Raw genomic sequence first — 21,822 nt, 5'->3', positions numbered from 1 at the left:
TGACCGAAGTCAGTCTGTAGGCGCCAGGCCCGCCACAAGGAGTCGCTAGAGCGCGATGAGCCAAGTAAAGCCCCCCCCCCCCCAACACGGACGACACTGGGCCAATTGTGCGTTGCCCTATGGGACTCCCGGTCATGGCTCGGACCCCAAGTCTGTAGTGACGCCGCAGCACTGCGATGCAGTGCCTTCGACCGCTGTGCTATTCGGGAGGCCTAACTGACCAAGTTGTATTTTTTTTTTAATTTAATTTTTTTTACTGAAATTTGAACTTGGCCTGTCATATTTGTTCACACCAAAGATGAAGAACCAGGTTATCAAATTGTGACCCCCGACGTGTATTCCAACAATGGAATAGTCACGTAATTGTTTTCTCAACAACTTGTACAGCAACGATCTGGTAATGATACAGCGTTGATAGTGTCAATAGAGACGTTGGTGAGATAAGACTTATGCTTTAAAATAGGTCGGTGACGATATCAGCATGAAAACACGAAGCAGACCAAACTATTTGATCCTTTAAAATCCTGCTGTATTTAAATTTGTGTGTTTTATATTTGATGGATTTTTATATTTTGGAAAATAAATACATGAATGACAATGTTTCTTTCCAACATTAGGGCTTTTTTCCCTAAAGAAGTTAAATCTGTTTTGTTTTCTTGCCACGGTACTGTTTTGCAATACTGGTATCTCTATAAAAGATGACGATAACTAAACTGGCAGCTCGTTAGTGTGTGTGTGTGGTGTCTAAAACAATGAGGTAATGAGGATGACGAGTGTTTGAACTTCCCCCTGAGACGGACACACAGACCGATAGGGTGGTTGGAGAGGTTTTGTCTTCTCTGATTTAAAGGCAGAGATTCTCGGTGCGCGACTCCTTGGCCTGGTTGTGAAATACCTGCCAGTCTGTCTGGAGGGACTTCGTGTCCTAATATACACACTTTCAGATTATAAAAGGACACTTGTGTGCTTGTTAGGAATGTGTGTGAGGCTGGGAGCATTTACATATCATTTTGCTCTGAGGCTGTGTGTGTGTGTGTGTGTGTGTGTGTGTGTGTGTGTGTGTGTGTGTGTGGGCCTAGACGGCAGCTGCGGTGCAGACAGCTGCTTTTCTGTCTTCCTCTATTTACAGACCAGTGACTTACATTACCACAGACCAGTCTCTCTCCTCAAATTCTTTCTCGCTCTCTCTTCTCGTGCTCTCGCTCTCTCTCGCTCTCTCTCCTCAAACACGTCTCCAGAACTGCTCATGTTCACTAACTTGCATAACTATCCTATTTTATTGTTCTAATGATTCTACTCTTATATTCATAAGTTCTGCAAGGTTCTAGAATGGATCTTCCCAGACAGTGTGTCTAGAGCGCCCCCCCACCACACACACACACACACACACATACAAGTGCTTTTAAACAGTCAATGTCCCCTTGGGCCCAATTTAGAAGAGGGTAACAAAATAAGTGTTGCAACAATCCGATAAGGATCTGTCTGGGAGGAGAGGAGGGAAAGAGAGCCTAGAGTATTAATCTAGACAGACAGCTAAGGCTAGGAGTGTATTATAAACTGCGTGGTTCGAGCCCTGAATGCTGATTGTCTGACAGCTGTGGTATATCAGACCGTACACCACGGGTATGACAAATTTTTACACTGCTGTAATTACGTTTGTAACAGTTTATAATAGCAATAAGGCACCTCAGGGGTTTGTGGTATATGGCTAATATACCACGGCTGAAGACTGTATCCAGGCACTCTGCGTTGCGTGGTACATAAGAACAGCCCTTAGCCGTGGTATATTGGCCATATACCCCACCCCCTCGTGCCTTATTGCTTAATAATAGCCGCCCAGGGGAAAGGCTGAGCTGCTACAGGGTGAAGGGAGGAGAGGGGGTGGGTCAGTCTAGGACAGCTGGTTCCTGCTGTTGTCTCGGTCAGCCTCCCCTTTCTCTTTTTTAAAATGATATATATATATATATATATATATATATATATATATATATATATATATATATACACACATATATATATATATATATATATATACACACTAACTATATGTTTCTGTCTTTCTCTACATAATGCTCAGACATGCAAAAACCCTCATGCAGCAGCATGTTATGAAATCCCCTCTCTTACCCCGCGGCACCCCTCTCCTACCCTGCGGCACCCCTCTCCACTCCTTACCTCCTGGGTGAGACTAACTTTGACCTCGCATAACTTCCACTGAACGGAACACTCAGCCTGGAACAACCCACCTATTCAGCCAATCACACGCTAGGGCGGGCCTCCCTCAGTGTCTCTCCTCTCTCGCTCTCTCTCCCCCCACTCCCCCTTGTCTCTTTCTATCCCTCAAGGCCTGCCTCCCTCTTGTTCGCTCTCTCGCTCTGCCAGTTTTTTTTTTTTTTTCTCAAACACTGTCTTTCCCCTCTTCTGTAAAAACAATCTGTTCATAGCTCTGGACGAGAGTCACTACATTATTTCAAACCATCCCATCTATGGAAAGAATCTTTAAGACTTACTAGGGAAACGTCACCTCTACACCGAGCAGTGCTCCTGCCCTGTTTTTCTGTCAGGGGCACGGTCAGGGGAAGGAGCTTATTGTAAACTAGCTGCAGTTACATGGGCACTCCAGCCAAGCAGTCAGGCAACCGTCTGAACACACAGACTGCTGTTCCCTTGTCTCACTACTTGACCTCGATAGACAGAGCTGGTTCCAACAACAAAGGAAAGAGGATAACTAGGAGAACATGGAAAATAGGTTATTCGCATGAGACCAGCCCCCCCCGCCCCCCAATTTGGCACCTTATTCCCTATGTAGGGAATAAGGCCCTATAGAGAAAAGGGTGCAATTTGGGATGCAGACCAGAATAATTACTAGTAAGTAATACATTAATTGAGTTAACCAATGAAAATATTTAACTGCCCAATGTCTGGTCTCCTAGAGCAACCAGGGGGCTGTGTGTACATATGTACTGTAGAGATGTCTGTGTGAAAGACTCCTCTGTGCCCAGCCCCTGTTGGAACTGTGATTGTTAATGGTAAGATGTAAATGGAGTGAGGCCCAGACATGCCCAGACTTTACACACAAGACAGTGCTATACACTCAGACACAGGAACTGTAGTGTGTTCAGACCCCTTAGACTTTATTTCACATTTTGTTACGCTACAGCCTTATTCTAAAAGGGATTAGATCGTTTTTTCCCCCACTCCTCAATCTACACACAATACCCCATAATGACATAGCAAGAAGAGATTTGTAGTAGTATTTTTTTTTTTGCAAATGTGTAAAAATAAAAACTGAAATATCACATTTTGCATAATAAGGAACGTAACAAAATGTGGAAAAAGGAAACGGGTCTTAACACGAATCCACCATATAAAAGCAGTGTCATCGCTCTCTTGATTCAAAGATGGGGGGGGGGGGGGGGGGAGACCAGAAATGGCATTAAAAGAATCCTCTTACCACTCAATTAGTGCCTTCACACAGTAGTCATATCTCTTGACTTATTCTGTGAGTCTTTCTGGGTAAGTTTCTTAAGAGCTTTGTTGCACATCTGCATTGTACAATATTGGCATATTATTGAAACTCTGAAGTTGCCAGACAGCCATTTTCAAGTCTTACCATAGATTTTCAAACCTATTTTAGTCAAAACTGTAACTAGGGCACTCAAACATTCAATGTCGATCTGGTAAGCAGCCCCGCTGTATTTTTGGCCTTGTGTTTGAGGTTATTGTCCTGCTGAAAGGTGAATTCCTCTGTGTCTTTTCGAAAGTAGATTTCCTCTGGGATTTTGCCTGTGCTTAGCTCTTGCGTTTCCTTTTATCCAAATCTCCATTCCATTTATTTTTTGTGTATGTCAGTCAGTCAAAAGTTTGGACACTTACTCATTCAAGGGTTTTTCTTTATTTTTACCATTTTCTACACAGTTTGTCTAAACTATTATTCTACTATGAAATAACACATATGGAATCATGTAGTAACCAAAAAAGTGTTAAACAAATCAAAATATATTTTTATACATGATATTCTTCAAAGTAGTCAACCTTTGCCTTGATGACAGCTGTGCACACTCATTCTCTCAACCAGCTTCACCTGGAATGATTTTCCCACAGTCTTGAAGGACTTCCCACTTGCTGAGAACTTGTTGGCTGCTTTTCCTTCACTCCGCGATCCAACTCAACCCAATTGAGATGATTTGGGATAAGGTCAGGTGATTGTGGAGGCCAGGTCATCTGATGCAGCACTCCAGCACTCTTCTTCTTGGTCAAATAGTCCTTACACACCCTGGAGGTGTGTTGGGTCATTGTCCTGTTGAAAAACAAATGATAGTCCCACTAAGTGCAAACCAGATGGGATGGTGTATTGCTGCAGAAGGCTGCTGTTACCATGCTGGTTAAGTGTGCCTTGAATTTTAAAAAAATCACTGACAGTGTCACCAGCAAAGCACCATCACACCACCTCCTTCATGCATCACGGTGGGAACCATACATGCGGAGATCATCCGTTTTTGGTTGTAACCAAAAATCTTACATTTGGACTCATCAGACCAAATGGCAGATTTTCACCGGTCTAATGTCCATTTCTTGTGTTTCTTGGCCCAAGCAAATGTCTTCTTCTTATTGGTGTCCTTTTGGTTTCTTTGCAGCAATTTGACCATGTTGGCCTGATTCACGCAGTTTCCTACTGAAGTAGTGGAGATTTATTTGGCATGCAATATTTGAGGCTGGGAACTCTAATGAACTTATCCTCTGCAGCAGAGCTAACTGGGTCTTCCTTTCCTGTGGCGGTCCTCATGAAAGCCAGTTTCATCATGGCGCTTGATGGTTTTTGTGACTGCACTTGAAGTTCTGACCTTCATGTCTTAAAGTAATGATGGACTGTTCTCTTTCTCTTTGCTTATTTGAGCTGTTCTTGCCATAATATGGACTTGGTCTTTTACCAAACAGGGTTGTCTTCTGTATACCACCCCTACCATGTCACAACACAACTGGTTGGCTCAAATGCATTAAGAAGGAAAAATTCCACAAATTAACTTGAAACATTGCACACCTGTTAACTTATGGCTGAGATCCCACTAACGGGATCGATATGACAACATCCAGTGAAAGTGCAGGGCGCCAAATTCAAAACAACATCTCATAATTAAAATTCCTCAGACATACAAGTATTTCACACCATTTTAACGATACACTTCTTGTTAATCCCACCACAGTGTCCGATTTCAAATAGGCTTTACGGCGAAAGCACCACAAACGATTGTTAGGTCAGAGCCAAGTCACAGAAAAACACAGCCATTTTTCCAGCCAAAGAGAGGAGTCACAAAAATCAGAAATAGAGAGAGAATTAATCACTAACCTTTGATCTTCATCAGATGACACTCATAGGACTTCATGTTACACAATACATTTATGTTTTGTTCGATAAAGTTCATATATATATATCAAAAAATCTTAGTTTACATATGTTCAGTAGTTCCAAAAACATCCGGTGTTTTTGCAGAGAGCCACATAATTTACAGAAATACTCATTATAAATGTTGATGAAAATACAAGTGTTTTACATGGAACTTTAGATACACTTCTCCTTAATGCAACCGCTGTGTCAGATTTCAAAGAAGCTTTACGGAAAAAGCAAACCATGCAATCTGAGTACAGCGCTCAGAGCCCAAACAAGCCAAAAAGATATCCGCCATATTGTGCAGTCAACAAAGTCAGAAATAACATAAATATTCACTTACCTTTTTGATGATCTTCATCGGAATGCACTCCCAGGAATCCCAGTTCCACAATAAATGTTGGTTTTGTTCGATAATGTCCGTTATTTATGTCCAAATTCCTCCTTGTTGTTAGCGCGTTCAGCCCAGTCATCCAAATTCATGACGCACAAGCAAACAAAGTCCAAAAGTTCCGTTACTTCGTTTGACATGTTTCTACGGCCTGTAACGAATCATTCTTTAGGATGTTTTTAACATAAATCTTCAATAATGTTCCAACCGGAGAATTCCTTTGTCTGTAGAATTGCGATGGAACAGAGCTCGCTCTCACGTGAACGAGCGTCACGAGCTCAAGGCATTCTGGCAGACCTCTGACTCATTCCTCTCTCATTCGCCCCCACTTTATAGTAGAAGCATCAAACAAGGTTCTAAAGACTGTTGACATCTAGTGGAAGCCTTAGGAAGTGCAACATGACCAATATCCCACTGTATCTTCAATAGGGAATGAGTTGAAAAACGACCAACCTCAGATTTCTCACTTCCTGTTTGGATTTTTTTCTCCGGTTTTTGCATGCAATATGAGTTCTGTTATACTCACAGACATAATTGAAAATGTTTTAGAAACATCAGACTGTTTTTGTTCCAAATCTACTAATAATATGCATATATTAGCATCTGGAACTGAGTAGCATGCAGTTTACTCTGGGCACCTTATTCATCCAAGCTACTCAATACTGCCCCCAGCCATAAGAAGTTGAAATGCATTCCAGGTGACTACCTCAAGCTGGTTGAGAGAATGCCAAGAGTGTTCAAAGCTGTCATCAAGTCAAAGGATGGCTACTTTTGAAGAATCTCAAATCTAAAATATATTTTGATTTAACACTTTTTTTAATGTACTATATGATTCCATATGTGTTCTTTTATAGTTTTCATGTCTTCACCATTTTTCACAATGTAGAAATAGTTTTTAAAATGTGAATGAGTAGGTGTCTAAACTTTTGACTTGTGCTGTATATACAAATGTATGTGGACACCCCTTCAAATTAGTGCATTTGGCTATTTTGGCCACACTTTGCTGACAGGTGTATAAAATTGAGCACACAGCAATCTCCATAGTCAAACATTGGCTGTAGAATGGCCTTAATGAAGAGCTCAGTGACTTTCAACGTGGCACCGTCATAGGATGCACAACTCCATATAAGACTATGATTTTGGAATGAGAGGTTCAACGAGCAGGTGTCCACATACTTTTAGTCATGTAGTGTGCTTCTAAATCTGGTTCATCACTACGATAGTGGAATAAATGTGAGTAAGGCTAAAGTAGCTAATTATCTTCAGCGAGCTAGTTGCACACACCCTGTCTTCTCTGGCCGTTAGGAACCTCAGGGGGCCCCCCAGAATAGAACCCTGTCTTCTCTGGCTTTTAGGAACCTCAGGGGGGCCCCCAGAATAGAACCCTGTCTTCTCTGGCTGTTAGGAGCCTCCAGGAGACCCCCTCCCCGTGAGGGTTTTGTACCAAAACGCAGTGACGCTGTCTGTGATACAACGTCACATTTACTGTTAGTGTTGTTTGGACCAATAGCCTACATCACCCATTTCACGTACGCAGTCTGCATGCCATTCCAGGACATGAGGGTCGGCCCGTATATAATGTGTAAGCTATAACAAATAGTTTGTGCCGCACTGTGAGGGTATGACCTGGGGCCATTATTACAAATACGTTGGATGACACGAAAGCACACTCAGCGTACTGGCATCCCCATTTCTGACCGCCTTCGGCGCCCAGGGGTAGGAGGGCAGACATTCAGGGTCGTCCACCCCCGTCATACACTCGCGCGCACACACAGCTTCATCCTCCCCCGGGTCACTTCCTCTCCTTCACTGCTCCGCTTCCTGTAGCCTGATGGCTTGTGTGTGTGTGTGTGTCGTCACTAGCGTGTAGCATCACATGACACATTCTTCATCAGATGAGATTCCTCCAGACAGGAATCTTTCCTGTAGTTTCTACATCCGTTATAGAAATAATTCTGTACTCTCAATCCAATATCCCCTGGTTTCGTGTGTGTGTGTGCGCGCTGTGGTGTGCTTACTGTAAAGCGTATCATCCCTTCCACCCACTCATGCTTACTACAGTCATTTAGAATAGTAATTCTAAAGAGTCCTTGTTACCGCGGAAACTGAAATGCCCGGCCATCCGGTCTTCTTCGTCAGCTGTTTGTTCCAACAAAAAAAACAACCAGCAACTAATGACTGTTAATTTATTTAATCCATAGTCGTGGACTCAGGGCTGACCACATTTAGTCCACTGGTCCGTTGTTTGATCGATAGGCTGTTGGTTGACCAAGATGTTATTTTATTGAACAGTAGCAAAAAAAAAGCAACTAATTATGGTGTACAAGACACCTATCTGATTAGATCCTGTCTGAGTGGACTGATGCGTTATCGAGGCGTGGGGGTGGCACAGTCCATCACTCTTAAAACGTGCTACTGAAATTGTATATGGTTATATTATGTAAGAACAATGGTGCAAAAACAAATATAAATTCTCCTGTGTTGGATAGTGGTCGCTGTCCGCGGTTCTGAAACGCATCGGTGCGCTGTTGAATTGGCGCCTTTTCCTAGACAATGTTGCTACGGTGCATTCGGAAAGTATTCAGACCCCTTGATTTTTTTCCACATTTTATGGTATTTCCTCACGGTCAAGTAAAAAAGTGTATCTCCCTGTCGTGCAGTGACCACATAGACGCTCCCCTTTGGGTAGCCATGTCTTTTTGTGTTTCCCTTTTCTCTGTAGCCAATTTGGTGGGCGACGAGCCTGTTTTTGGTCAGGATCTGTCTCTGTTTTGTATCTGACAGAGTAGAGATATTATTCAAATTTGAATAGTCTTTTGAGGCCAAATAGCAATTTTAGTTTATTCAGAGTTTTTATCAAATAGGTGGTTTTCATTTCTGTAAGAATTTGTTTTCCCGTTGTGTTTGTGTGATCGGTCTCTCTCCTGTCGTAAAATACTTTACTGTAATTGTGCCGTGCTATATCCCACAGGCCTCTATATCCCACAGGCCTCTATATCCCACAGGCCTCTATATCCCACAGGCCTCTATATCCCACAGGCCTCTATGTCCCACAGGCCTCTATATCCCACAGGCCTCTATATCCCACAGGCCTCTATATCCCACAGGCCTCTATGTCCCACAGGCCTCTATGTCCCACAGGCCTCTATGTCCCACAGGCCTCTATGTCCCACAGGCCTCTATGTCCCACAGGCCTCTATGTCCCACAGGCCTCTATGTCCCACAGGCCTCAATGTCCTTATGTTTGTTGTTTCAGTGCAGTTTGAACTTGCAAGCGTGTGTGATTGTGTGTGCAATTAATTAATGTCTTTAAAAAATCCTGGAAAATTATGTCTGGGGGAAGAGTGGAAGCCTCTGGCTAACTCTCTCTTTCTGTGGTACTTTTACGTCACTGTAATTGTTCTGCATCATAGCCTTCAGAGGCCTACCTCTGTCTCAGGGTCTAACTCTTTCTGTCTCTGTCTCTCTCTCTGTCTCTGTTTCAGAAGGTGGTAGAAGAGGACGGCGAGGTGAGAAGATCGTCTCCTCCAGAACCTCTAGCTTCTCTTAACAGTAAACTAGCCGACAACGACGCAGCGAGCAAGGTACGACACACAGGAAGCGGCGTTCTGCTCACGCTGCCGACGTAGCTGGTTGCATTGACGACACTGACCCCGCCCCCTAACTTTTGTTCCTCTGTATACCAAAACTTTTGTACTTTTTTTTGTTGTTTTTTTTTTTTTTTTGTACTAGAACATGAAAAATGGTTTGCTAGAATGTGTTACTTTCACTACTTCTGTCAAATGTGTCTCGCGTCTTCTACCGAGTTGAGAGAGAATCAATTCTGTCGATCAGCGCAGCCGATGGCACCGTGATAGCACCGTGTCTGCGCCACGTACCCACTGCTAGCTGTAGTCTGTCCCGAGGAACCACTGAACTCACTGGGAGTCCGCCACTCATTCTGCACAGAAGTTACCACGCTTCAATAATGCAACACGGCATGTCAGTGTTGAAATTTTTAATTACTGTTCGCAAAACAATGTCCATTACAGGCTAGAACATTTTTAAAAATGCAAGAAGATACCGGTAGCTTCCAGCTTTGTAGGCTAACTTTCCTCTCTAGCTTACAGCTGAAGCTAGGGTCAGTTCACTACCCTAGTACCTTGTTTGTGATATGCAAACCATAACGAAAGATCTTTCCGATTTGTCACAAAACTCTCCATTCACTTTATCTCCCCCCCCCAGTCAAGATCATCTTTGCTCGAGCCTCGATCTGACTGTGTGTGAATGACGTCATGGGTCTTAAAGAGAGTACACACACTTTATAAAATAAGAGATTTCTTCTATGCAAATGTTGTTGATCAGTACAGAATTTCCCAAATATAAGGGAAACAGATTTGTCATCTGTAGCTCCATGAAATCGGCCAAAACAAGCTCAGTAACTCAATGCATGCACACACTCCTATTGCATGTACGCTAGCCTTTATTGTGAAATAGGTCTAGGCTACATCTTGGTTTATCAAGATGTAGCCTAGACCTATTTCACAATAAAGGTGAGAGATTTTACCAATCAAACTTGATTGGTTGCATACACGTATTTAGCACATCTTATTGTGGGTGTAGGGAAATGATTACCATGAAGTAGTTATATTGGATGGGTTGGGGAAAAACAAAGTCAAATTGATTGTTTTTAATTAATGAATACATTGAAATGTCATGATATTTAACTCAAAAGATCTGTCTGGCTTAAGGACCTTTCTGTGACTAATAGATTATATATATGTGTGTGTGTTCAGTATTGTGATACTAAACCTAGTATCGGTATCCAAGTCAGAGTTCTGGTATCGTGACAACACTACCACTGACCTTACTCCAACCCCCTTCACCTGAATCCTCACTCCTCCTAAGCACGTAACCTGACACGCTGGGTTCGGGTCCTGACGCGCTGGGTTCGGGTCCTGACGCGCTGGGTTCGGGTCCCGACGCGCTGGGTTCGGGTCCCCGACGCGCTGGGTTCGGGTCCCCGACGCGCTGGGTTCGGGTCCCCGACGCGCTGGGTTCGGGTCCCCGACGCGCTGGGTTCGGGTCCCCGACGCGCTGGGTTCGGGTCCCCGACGCGCTGGGTTCGGGTCCCCGACGCGCTGGGTTCGGGTCCCCGACGCGCTGGGTTCGGGTCCCCGACACGATCCCCTGTTGAAATTGCATGCTTCATCCACCACTCCTCTCAAGCATTTTAAAGGCAGTGTTCGCTCTTCTCTCAACTCCTCACATCACCCTCCCCTAAACGCACACAATTACAGCTACAAACATTGACATTCAGATATTATACATCTACTGATCTGTTTTATCGAGATGCAATGAAGACTCAGTATATTAAAGGGTTTATTATTGTTTCTGCAGGTTCAAGGCCAAGCCCAGGCTACTCTGGTGTTCCCCCACATCAAGGAAGAGCCCAGTCACCCCAGGTATGTTAATCTTTACTACCCCCTAACCCTTTATCCTCTCTCTTCTACCCCCTGCCACAACGCTCTATCACCTCCCAGACACCCCACCATGGTGCACCCCAGGTTTGTTTCCTTATTTGGATCTCTCTTATCCCACAATGGAGTCTAATCTTATGAGTACTGGGGACTGGCTGGCTATGTTTCTTCCTCGTTGGAAGCCCCTGCCCATGACAATCCATGCCAAGTAACGTTCCAAGCATCTTCCTAGGGAGTGTTGCTGTAGCAGTGCTGAAACCCCTGCTCTGCTTCCTACCTTGCCTCTAGTTGGACCGACTGCATGTGTCAGTGTAAAGTTGTGGTCTACCGCTCATTAATCTGGTCCAGATGAAGGCTGAGATTAGCTGGATTACAGGAGGCAGGGCAGCACGTGACGTGGTAGACACAGGCAGGTTAGACTACGGGATTACAACGGACCCCTCATTGGGACACCAGACCATGGCTGGTCAATGGTTTTTACGACGGGTTGCTACTGAAGTGCAATGTTAAAATATGTGTGTTTTCATATAACAGGAGTGAGTCCCTGTAACATGTCCTATAGTATAGAAACAGTCATTTGGTTTTGGGTAAACTGCTTTTAATTTAACAATGCAAGTCAAGTGGAATCAAACAATGAAGTCAAAATTACATTACTAAGCGCCGGTGTTCTCTCTGTCTATTTACAACCTATATACAGTGCTGTCAGAGTATTCCTACCTCTTGATTTATTTCACATTGTGTTACAGCCTGAATTCAAAATTGTTTAAACTAGATTTATTTTTATTTTTTTATAAACACACACACTACCCCATAATAACACATTGAACCTGTTTTAGACATTTTTGGTAATTTATTGAAAATAAAATACAGATATCTACTTTACATAAGTATTCACATCCCTGAGTCCCTACTTTGTAGAAGCACTTTTGGCTGTGATTACGTCTTTGAGTCATCTTGGGTATGTCTTATCAGCTTTACACATCTGGATTTAGGGATTTTCTCCCATTTCCTTGCTGATTTTCTCAAGCTCTGTTAGGTTAGATGAGGGAGTGGCGGTGAATAGCAATCTTCAAGTCTTTCCACAGATTTTCAATGGTATTCAAGTCTGGGCTTTGGCTGGGCCACTCAAGGACTTTCACATTCTTGTTCTGAAGCCATTCCAGCATTGCTTTGGCTGTATGCTTGGTCATTGCCCTGTAAGGAAAATAAATATTTGCCCCAGTCTAAGGTCGTTTGCACTCTGAAGCAGGTTCTCATCAAGAATGAACCAGTATTTGGCTCCATTCATTGTTCCCTCTATCCTTACCAGTTTCCCTGAAACTGAAAAGCATCCCCATAGCATGATGCTGCCACTACCATGCTTCACGGTAGGGATGGTGTTAGATGGGTGATGAGCTGTGCCTGGTTATCTCCAGACATAGTGCTTTGCATTCAGACCAAATAGTTACATTTTTGTTTCATCAGACCGCAGAATATTGAACCTTTTATGATCTGTCTTTCACGTGCCTTTTTGCAAACTCCAGGCGTGCTGTCGTGCCTTTTTCTCAAGAGTAGCTTCCGCCTGGCCACTCTTCCATAAAGCCCAGATTGGTGAAGTGCTGTAGAGATATATTTAATCCATTTTGAATTCAGGCTGTCACACAACAACATTTTGAATAAGTCCAGGGGTATGAATACTTTCTGAAGGCACTGTACGTATGATAACCATGTGTCTGTCTATCTCTCTTGGCCTGTCTCTTCGTCTGTATATGTATGATCAGGTAAATGTTCTGATCTGTCTCCCTGTCGCACTCTCTCTCTCAATTCAATTCAAAGGTCTTTATTGATATGGGAAGCATGTTTACATTGCCAGAGCAGGTGAAATAGATCATAAACCAGAATTAACAGTAAACATTACACTCCAAAGGAATAGAGAGATTTCAAATGTCGTGTATATACAGTGGTGTAACCATGTGCAAATAGTGAAAGGACAAAAGGGAAAATAAATCAAGAAAATTATGTGTTGTATTTACAATGGTGTTTGTTCTTCACGGGTTGCCCTTTTCTTGTGGAAACGGGTCACAAATCTTGCTGCTGTGATGGCACACTGTGGTATTTCACCCAGTAGATATGGGAGTTTATCAAAATTGGATTTGTTTTAGAATCATTCAAATCAAATCAAATCAAATTTTATTTGTCACATACACATGGTTAGCAGATGTTAATGCGAGTGTAGCGAAATGCTTGTGTGGTGAGTTGACGCTGATCTTATATTCAGTAGTTCTTCTCGACTGTATGTAATGAAACCTAAGATGACCTGGGGTACTAATGTAAGAAATAACACGTAAAAAAACAAAAAACTGCATAGTTTCCTAGGAACGCGAAGCGAGGCGGCCATCTCTGTCGGCGCCGGAAGTAATAGGTAAATCATAGGGTCCCGAGTGGCGCAGCGGTTTAAGTCACCTCGTCTCAGTGCTAGAGGCGTCACTACAGACCCTGGTTCGATCCTGGGCTGTATCACAACCTGCCGTGATCGGGAGTCCCATAGGGCGGCTCAGCGTCTTCCCGGTAAGGGGAGGGTTTGGCCTGGGTAGGCCGTCATTGTAAATTAAAAATGTGTTCTTAACTGACTGGCCTAGTAAAATAAAAAATGTGGGTCAGTGTAATCTGAGGGAAATATGTGTCTCTAATGTTGTCATACATTTGGCAGGAGGTTAGGAAGTGCAGCTCAGTTTCCACCTCATTTTGTGGGCAGTGTGCACATAGCCTGTCTTCTCTTGAGAGCCATGTCTGCCTACGGCGGCCTTTCTCAATAGAAAGCCTACTCTCACTGAGTCTGTACATAGTCAAAGCTTGCCTTTAAGTTTGGGTCAGTCACAGTGGTCAGGTATTCTGCCACTGTGTACTTTCTGTTTAGGGCCAAATAGCATTCTAGTTTGCTCATTTTTTTTTGTTAGATTACTTGACACATTGGAAAGAATTATCTTTTTGTTTTCTCATGATTTGTTTGGGTGTAATTGTGTTGCTTGTTCTGGGGGTGTGTTTGTGAACAGAGGACCAGCTTGCTTAGGGGACTCTTCTGCAGGTCGTCTCTCTGTAGGTGATGGCTTTGTTAAGGAAGGTTTGAGAATCTCTTCCTTTTAGGTGGTAGAAATGACCGGGTCTTTTCTGGATTTTGATAATCAGCGGGTATCGGCCTAATTCTGCTCTGCATCCATTTATTTGGTGTTTTATGTTGTACACAGAGGACAATTTTGGAGAATTCTGCTTGCAGAGTCTCAATTTTGGGTGCTTGTCCCATTTTGTGAGTTCTTGGTTGGTGAGTGGACCCCAGACCTCACAACCATAATGGGAAATTGACTCTATATCCGATTTCAAGTATTTTTAGCCAAATCCTAATTGCTGTGTCTTTTTCTCTTTCTCACTCTTTGCGCTCTCGCTGTCTAGTTACTGCCTGTATACGTGTGATAACCATAGTTACTACTCTCCCTCTCTAAGTTACTGCCTGTATACGTGTGATAACCATAGTTACTACTCTCTCTCTCTAAGTTACTGCCTGTATACGTGTGATAACCATAGTTACTACTCTCCCTCTCTGTTACTGCCTGTATACGTGTGATAACCATAGTTACTACTCTCCCTCTCTCTAAGTTACTGCCTGTATACGGGTGATAACCATAGTTACTACTCTCCGTCTCTCTAAGTTACTACCTGTGTACTGTGCCTTCGGAAGACCCCTTGACTTTTTCCACATTTTGTTACATTACAGCCTTATTCTAAAATGTATTAAATAAAACCATTTTCCTCAGCAATTGACACAAAACCCATTTTGGGAAAAAATGTTCAAATTGATAAATACAAAAACATTCCTTATTTACACAAGTATTCAGACCCTTTGCTATGAGCCTCGAAATTGAGCTCAGTTGCATCCTGTTTCCATTGATCCTCCTTGATGTCTCTACAACTTGATGTAGAGTCCATGTGGTAAATTCAATTAATTGAACATGATTTGGAAAGATCCCACTTTTGACAGTGCATATCAGAGCATAAACCAAGCCATGAGGTCAAAGGAATTGTCCGTAGAGCTCCGAGACAGGATTGTGTCAAGGCACAGATCTGGGGAAGGGAACCATCAATTCTGCAGCATTGAAGGTCCCCAAGAACACAGTGGCCTCCATCATTCTTAAATGGAAGAAGTTTGGAACCACCAAGGCTCTTCCTAGAGCTGGCCACCAGGCCAAACTGAGCAATCGGGGGAGAAGGGCCTTGGTCATGGAGGTGACCAAGAACCTGCTGGTCACTGACAGAGATCTAGAGGTTCCTCTTTGGAGATGGGAGAATCTTCCAAAAGGTCAACCATCTCTGAAGCACTCCACCAACCAGGCGTTTATGGTAGAGTGGTCAGATGGAAGCCACTCAGTAAAAGGCACATGACAGCCCGCTTAGAGTTTGCCAAAAGGCACCTAAAGGACTCTGACCATGAGAAAGAAGATTCTCTGGTCTGATGAAACCAAGATTGACCTCTTTGGCCTGAATGCCAAGCGTTACTTCTGGAGGAAACCTGGCACCATCCCTACGGGGAAGCATGGTGGTGGCAGCATCATGCTGTGGGGATGTTTTTCTGTGGCAGGGACTGGGAAGACGAGTCAGGACCAAGGCAAAGATGAACGGAGCAAAGTACAGAGATTCTTGATGAAAACCTGCTCCAGAGCTCTCAGGATCTCAGACTGGGGCGAAGGTTCACCCTTCAAATAGGTCAACGAAGCTAAGCACACAGCCTAGACAACGTAGGAGTGGCTTCTGGACAAGTCTCTGAATGTCCTTGAGTGGCCCAGCCAGAGCCCGGCCTTGAACCCGATCAAACATCTCTGGAGAGACCTGAAAATAGCTGTGCAGCCACGCTCCCCATCCAACCTGATAGAGCTTGAGAGGATCTGCAGAGAAGAATGGGAGAAACTCCACGAATACAGGTGTGCCAAGCTTGTAACGTCATACCAAAAGACTTGAGGCTGTAATCGCTGCCAAAGGTGCTTCAACAAAGTACTGAGATTTTATCTGTAATAAATTTGCAAACGTTTCTAAATCTGGTTTTGCTTTTTCATGATGGGATATTGTGTGTAAATTGAGGGGGGAAAAAACGAGTTAATACATTTTAGAATAAGGCTGAAACATAACGATGTGGAGAAAGTCAAGGTGTCTGAATACTTTCCACTGTACATGATAACCATGTCTCTCTCCTCCTCTCTCTCTCTAGTTACAACCTGTATACATATCACCATGTCTCTCCTCCTCTCTCTCTGTAGTTACAACCTGTATACATATCACCATGTCTCTCTCTGTAGTTACAACCTGTATACATATCACCATGTCTCTCTCTGTAGTTACAACCTGTATACATATCACCATGTCTCTCCTCTCTCTCTCTAGTTACAACCTGTATACATATCACCATGTCTCTCTCTGTAGTTACAACCTGTATACATATCACCATGTCTCTCTCTGTAGTTACAACCTGTATACATATCACCATGTCTCTCTCTGTAGTTACAACCTGTATACATATCACCATGTCTCTCCTCTCTCCCTAGTTATAACCTGTATACATATTACCATGTCTCTCCTCTCTCCCTAGTTATAACCTGTATACATATTACCATGTCTCTCCTCTCTCCCTAGTTACAACCTGTATACATATCACCATGTCTCTACTCTCTCTCCCTAGTTACAACCTGTATACATATCACCATGTCTCTCCTCTCTCTCTCCCTAGTTACAACCTGTATACATATAACCATGTCTCTCTCCCTAGTTACAACCTGTATACATATCACCATGTCTCTCCTCTCTCTCCCTAGTTATAACCTGTATACATATTACCATGTCTCTCCTCTCTCCCTAGTTACAACCTGTATACATATCACCATGTCTCTCCTCTCTCTCCCTAGTTACAACCTGTATACATATGATAAGATGGTGGCTCCTAATGTGTCTCTGAGGGATCAGCCGGAGGTCAGCTCTGAGGTTCTGGGGGTGCTGCTCAAACACCACTACAGTAGGAGACTGGCCCACGGCCACCAAGACACTGCTATGGGTCAGTACCACACACACACACGTAAGTTATGTTCTTCTATCCTCGTGGGGACCTATTATCCTTTTCATTCAAAATCATGTTTTCCGTAACCCTAAACCTAACAACTAACCCCTTACCCTAATTATAAACTTATCCCTACACCGAAACCTAACCCCTAAGCTTTAAAATAGCTTTTGTCCTCATGGGGATTCTGGAAATGTCCCCACGAGGGAGAATTTTCCTTGTTTTACTATCCTTGTGGAGACTTTTGGTTTTAAGTCCCCACAAAGACAGAAGAGCTTGCGTGTGCATGCTGCTGCTGTTTCCCAGTCTGACCTTGAAGTGTTGAGTAAGGTGTGTGTGTGTGGCCTAAAATTGAGTTTTTTTTACCGGCCACTGTGGCAGGTAGATAAAAAAAAGATATATGTATTAATTTTTTACCGCAACATTTATTTTTGTGTTAAATACACCAGAAATCACAACAAAATGGATAATAAGCATGCTTCTTTTTTTTTGTTTTTAAGAAATGTATTTATATTAATCGGTAGTGTGGTATATTGGTCAATTTAATTTTATATTTTTTACCAAAAATATCACAGATGAGACAAAGTTCAGCTGCCCCTTTTAAGGTTACCTTGGTAACAGGGCCACTTGAGTCATCTCCTGTGAGAATCTGACTTTTCTTCCACTACTAGCGAAGAGAAGAAACAAAAACCTCAAGCATTTGAAAAGCAACTGAATTTGTGAACTAAACAATGTAAATATAAAAGAAACATGCATAGTCTCACTTTAGTAGTTAAACCAACGTATATGCCTGTGCGCATGGCTAATAAATGACACCTTTTAAGCAGTGCACACAGACGCCCAGCCAGGCAGTGTTGCTTGCATAGCTATAACGTTAGGATTCCTATTTCGTTGTGTATTACCAGATAGGAAACAAAATGGCAGAAATACTTTTGAAAACAGCTACTGTAGCATTTATTTAGCTATTAATCACTTCACACATATTGCCCATACTTGTTCATTTTAAGGGCCTGTGTGTGTGTGTTCTCTCCATCCATGTGGGTGGTTGTGTATTTGTGAGTGCATACAGTATACACTGAGTGGACAAAACATTGTATACTGTGTTATCTTAGTTACCCATGCATGGGTGTGGGTGGGTGGGTTGGTTGACTGCTGTGTGTGGGGGGTTGACTATACTGCTTCTCCTGCAACCTCTCCTTCCTCCCTCTCTCAACCTCTCCTTCCTCCCCCCTCTCGCTCCTCAGATCTCCATGCCTCTCCTCCCGTTGCCAACGACGCCAAGTCTCAGCAGCGCGTTGTTTCTACTGCTGACCGGGACCGCCAGCAGCCAGTTTCCATGGAGACCATCCCCAGCAACAAGAGTTCTTCTGCTGTAGCGATGACCACGTCGGTAGCGGCGCTGGGGAGTAAAGACGTCCTGTCTTCCGTCTGTGAGGACGACAAGGAAAGGATCGTAGTGGAGATCGTTCAGATGTACAGCAGACAGCAGGAGAAGCTGCACTCCACCCTGCACAACCAGCTGCAGCTAGAGATGGTGAGACACTACAGACAACTAGAGATGGTCAACTCCAGACAGAAAAAATGGCATCAGCCACAATCAAAAGCGTAGATCAGTGTTTACCAACCAACCCCCTCCCCGGACTGCTCTAATTTGTTCCTGTCCAGCAGAAACACTCCATGTCAGCTGGTTGTCTACACATTTTGAATCACTTCCATTTAATTGAATTCAACATATTACATTAGTAATCATTTCTGATTTTTATAGTGTACCGTTTAGCTGAACTTTGAATTGCTCCTGTTACTGAACAACTAACATAAACCATAAGGGGTATCAATCAGGAAATGTAACCTATCATCCTGTGTGTCTCTGTGTGTAGGAGTTGGAGGCGCTGCGTGGAGGCGAGGCTGTCAGGCTGCAGCAGCTGGCAGCAGAGCAGTGTGAGCTGCAGAGTGAGCTGGAGGCGGTGCACACTGAGCATGCCCACAGGCTGGGGCAGGTGAGGGAGGAGCAGAGGGAGTTGGAGCACAGACTGGAACAGCTGAGGCAGCAGAGCTGTGTGTGTGACAACACACACCAGGAGGAACGCTATGCTAACCAGGTAGGATCACTATGCTAACCAGGGGTAGGATCGCTATGCTAACCAGGGGTAGGATCGCTACGCTAACCAGGGGTAGGATCGCTATGCTAACCCGGGGTAGGATCGCTCTGTTAACCCGGGGTAGGATCGCTCTGTTAACCCGGGGTAGGATCGCTCTGTTAACCCGGGGTAGGATCGCTCTGTTAACCCGGGGTAGGATCGCTCTGCTAACCCGGGGTAGGATCGCTCTGCTAACCCGGGGTAGGATCGCTATGCTAACCCGGGGTAGGATCGCTATGCTAACCCGGGGTAGGATCGCTATGCTAACCAGGGGTAGGATTGCTATGCTAACCAGGTTAGCTGCTGGCTTGGACCAGCAGTCCACACACGTAGTGCATTCGGAAAGTATTCAGACCACTTCACTTTTTCCACATTTTGTTACATTACAGCCTTATTCTAAAATGGATTAAAACAACATTTTCCATCAGTCTACACACAACACCCTAAAATGACAAAGCGAGAAGTGTTTATTTTTTTTATTTTTGCATATCTATCAAAAAATTAACACCTTATTTACGTAAGTATTCAGACCCTTTGCAATGAGACTTGAAATTGAGCTCCGGTGCATCCTGTTTCCATTGAACCTCCTTGATGTTTCTACAGCTTGATTGGCGTCCACCTGTGGTAAATTCAATTGATAGGACATGATTTGGAAAGACGCACACGCCTGTCTATATAAGGTCCCACTTTTTTTTTATTTTTTTATTTTATTTAACTATTCTTATTTACAATGACAGCCAAACCCGGACGACGCTGGGCCAATTGTGCTCTGACAGTGCATGTCAGAGCAAACACCAAGCCATGAGGTCGAAGGAATTGTTCATATAGCTCTGAGACAAGATTGTGTCGTCACAGATCTGGGGAAGGGTACCAAAAACATTTCTGCAGCATTGATGGTCCCCAAGAACACAGTGGCCTCCATCATTCTTAAATGGAAGAAGTTTGGCACCACCTAGACTTCCTAGAGCTTGCCGCCTGGCCAAACTTAGCAATCGGGGGAGAAGGTCCTTTGTCAGGGAGGTGACCAAGAGTTTCTCTGTGGAGATGGGAGAACCTTCCAGAAGGACAACAATCTCTGCAGCACTCCACCAATCAGGCTTTTATGGTAGAGTGGTCAGGCGGAAGCCACTCCTCAGTAAAAGGCACATGACATCCCTCTTGGAGTTTGCAGAAAGGCACCTAAAAGACTCTCAGACAATGAGAAACAAGATTCTCTGGTCTGATGAAACCAAGATTGAACTCTTTGGCCTGAATGCCAAGCGTCACAAGCGTTTTTCAGCGGCAGGGACTGGGAGACTAGTCAGGATCGAGGGTATAGAGGATCGAGGGTAAGATAGAGAGATCCTTGATGAAAACCTTCTCCAGAGTGCTCAGGACCTCCGACTGGGGCGAAGGTTCACCTTCCAACAGGACAACAACCCTAAGCACACAGCCAAGACAACGCAGGAGTGACTTCGGGACAGGTCTCAATGTCCTTGAGTGGCCCAGCCAGAGCCCCGACTTGAACCCGATCAAATCAATCAAATGTATTTATAAAGCCCTTCTTACATCTGCAGATGTCAAAAAGTGCTGTACAGAAACAGTCTAAAAGCCCAAACAGCAAGCAATGCAGGTGTAGAAGCACGGTGGCTAGGTTACTTCCTAGGTTCAGTTCTTTCTAGGGAGTTTTTCCAAGAGAGGAACCAGGATCTGAGGGGTGGTCAGTCCTCTTCTGGCTGTGCTGGGTGGAGACTATAACAGAACATGGCCAAGATGTTCATTGATGACCAGCAGGGTCTGATGATGATGATGATCACAGTGGTTGTAGAGGGTGCCTCAGGTCAGCACCTCCAGGAGTAAATGTCAGTTGGCTTTTCATAGCCCATCATTCAGTGTCTCTACAAAGTTGAATTCAGCAGATCTGGGACAAGGTAGCACGTTTTGTGAACAGGTCCATAGCTGCAGGCAGAACAGTTGAAACTGGAGCAGCAGCACGACCAGGTGGACAGCAAGGAGTCATCAGGCCAGGTAGTCCTGAGGCATGGTCCTAGGGCTCAGGTTGAGAGAGGGAGAGATGCGACCTGACAGAGCTTGAGAGGATCTGCAAAAAAGAAAGGGAGAAACTCTCCAAATACAGGTGTGCCAAGCTTGTACCGTCATACACAAGAAGATTCAAGGCTGTAATTGTTGCCAAAGGACTGAGTTAAAGGGTCTGAATACTTACGTAAATGGGATATTTCCGTTTTGTATATTTTATAAATTAGCAAAAATTTCTACTGACCTCTCTTTGTCATATTGTGTAGATGAGAGAAAATAACTTTAGAATAAGGCTGTAACATAACAAAATGTGGAGAAAGTAGGGATCTGAATACTTTCTGAAGGCACTGTATAGACAC

At 43.8% G+C, this 21,822-nt stretch overlaps 1 protein-coding gene across 2 annotated transcripts in view; it reads left to right on the top strand.

Moving 5' to 3' along the window:
• Positions 1 to 21,822, top strand: part of LOC139386644 (ski-like protein) — a 43,027-nt gene that overhangs the window by 15,735 nt on the left and 5,470 nt on the right. Inside the window, exons 3-7 of one of the 2 annotated variants that reach the window (XM_071132395.1) lie at positions 9,263 to 9,361; positions 11,157 to 11,221; positions 17,161 to 17,306; positions 18,554 to 18,843; positions 19,187 to 19,408. In XM_071132395.1, coding sequence (XP_070988496.1) covers positions 9,263 to 9,361; positions 11,157 to 11,221; positions 17,161 to 17,306; positions 18,554 to 18,843; positions 19,187 to 19,408 — 822 coding nt within the window. Of the gene's footprint in view, positions 1 to 9,262; positions 9,362 to 11,156; positions 11,222 to 17,160; positions 17,328 to 18,553; positions 18,844 to 19,186; positions 19,409 to 21,822 lie in introns of both variants that reach the window. The other variant, XM_071132394.1, reaches the window with a different exon arrangement.

This window comes from Oncorhynchus clarkii, chromosome 28, assembly GCF_045791955.1.
Source record: "Oncorhynchus clarkii lewisi isolate Uvic-CL-2024 chromosome 28, UVic_Ocla_1.0, whole genome shotgun sequence".
Classification (NCBI taxonomy): Eukaryota; Metazoa; Chordata; class Actinopteri; order Salmoniformes; family Salmonidae; genus Oncorhynchus; species Oncorhynchus clarkii.
This window is presented reverse-complemented; position numbering and strand designations above follow the sequence as displayed.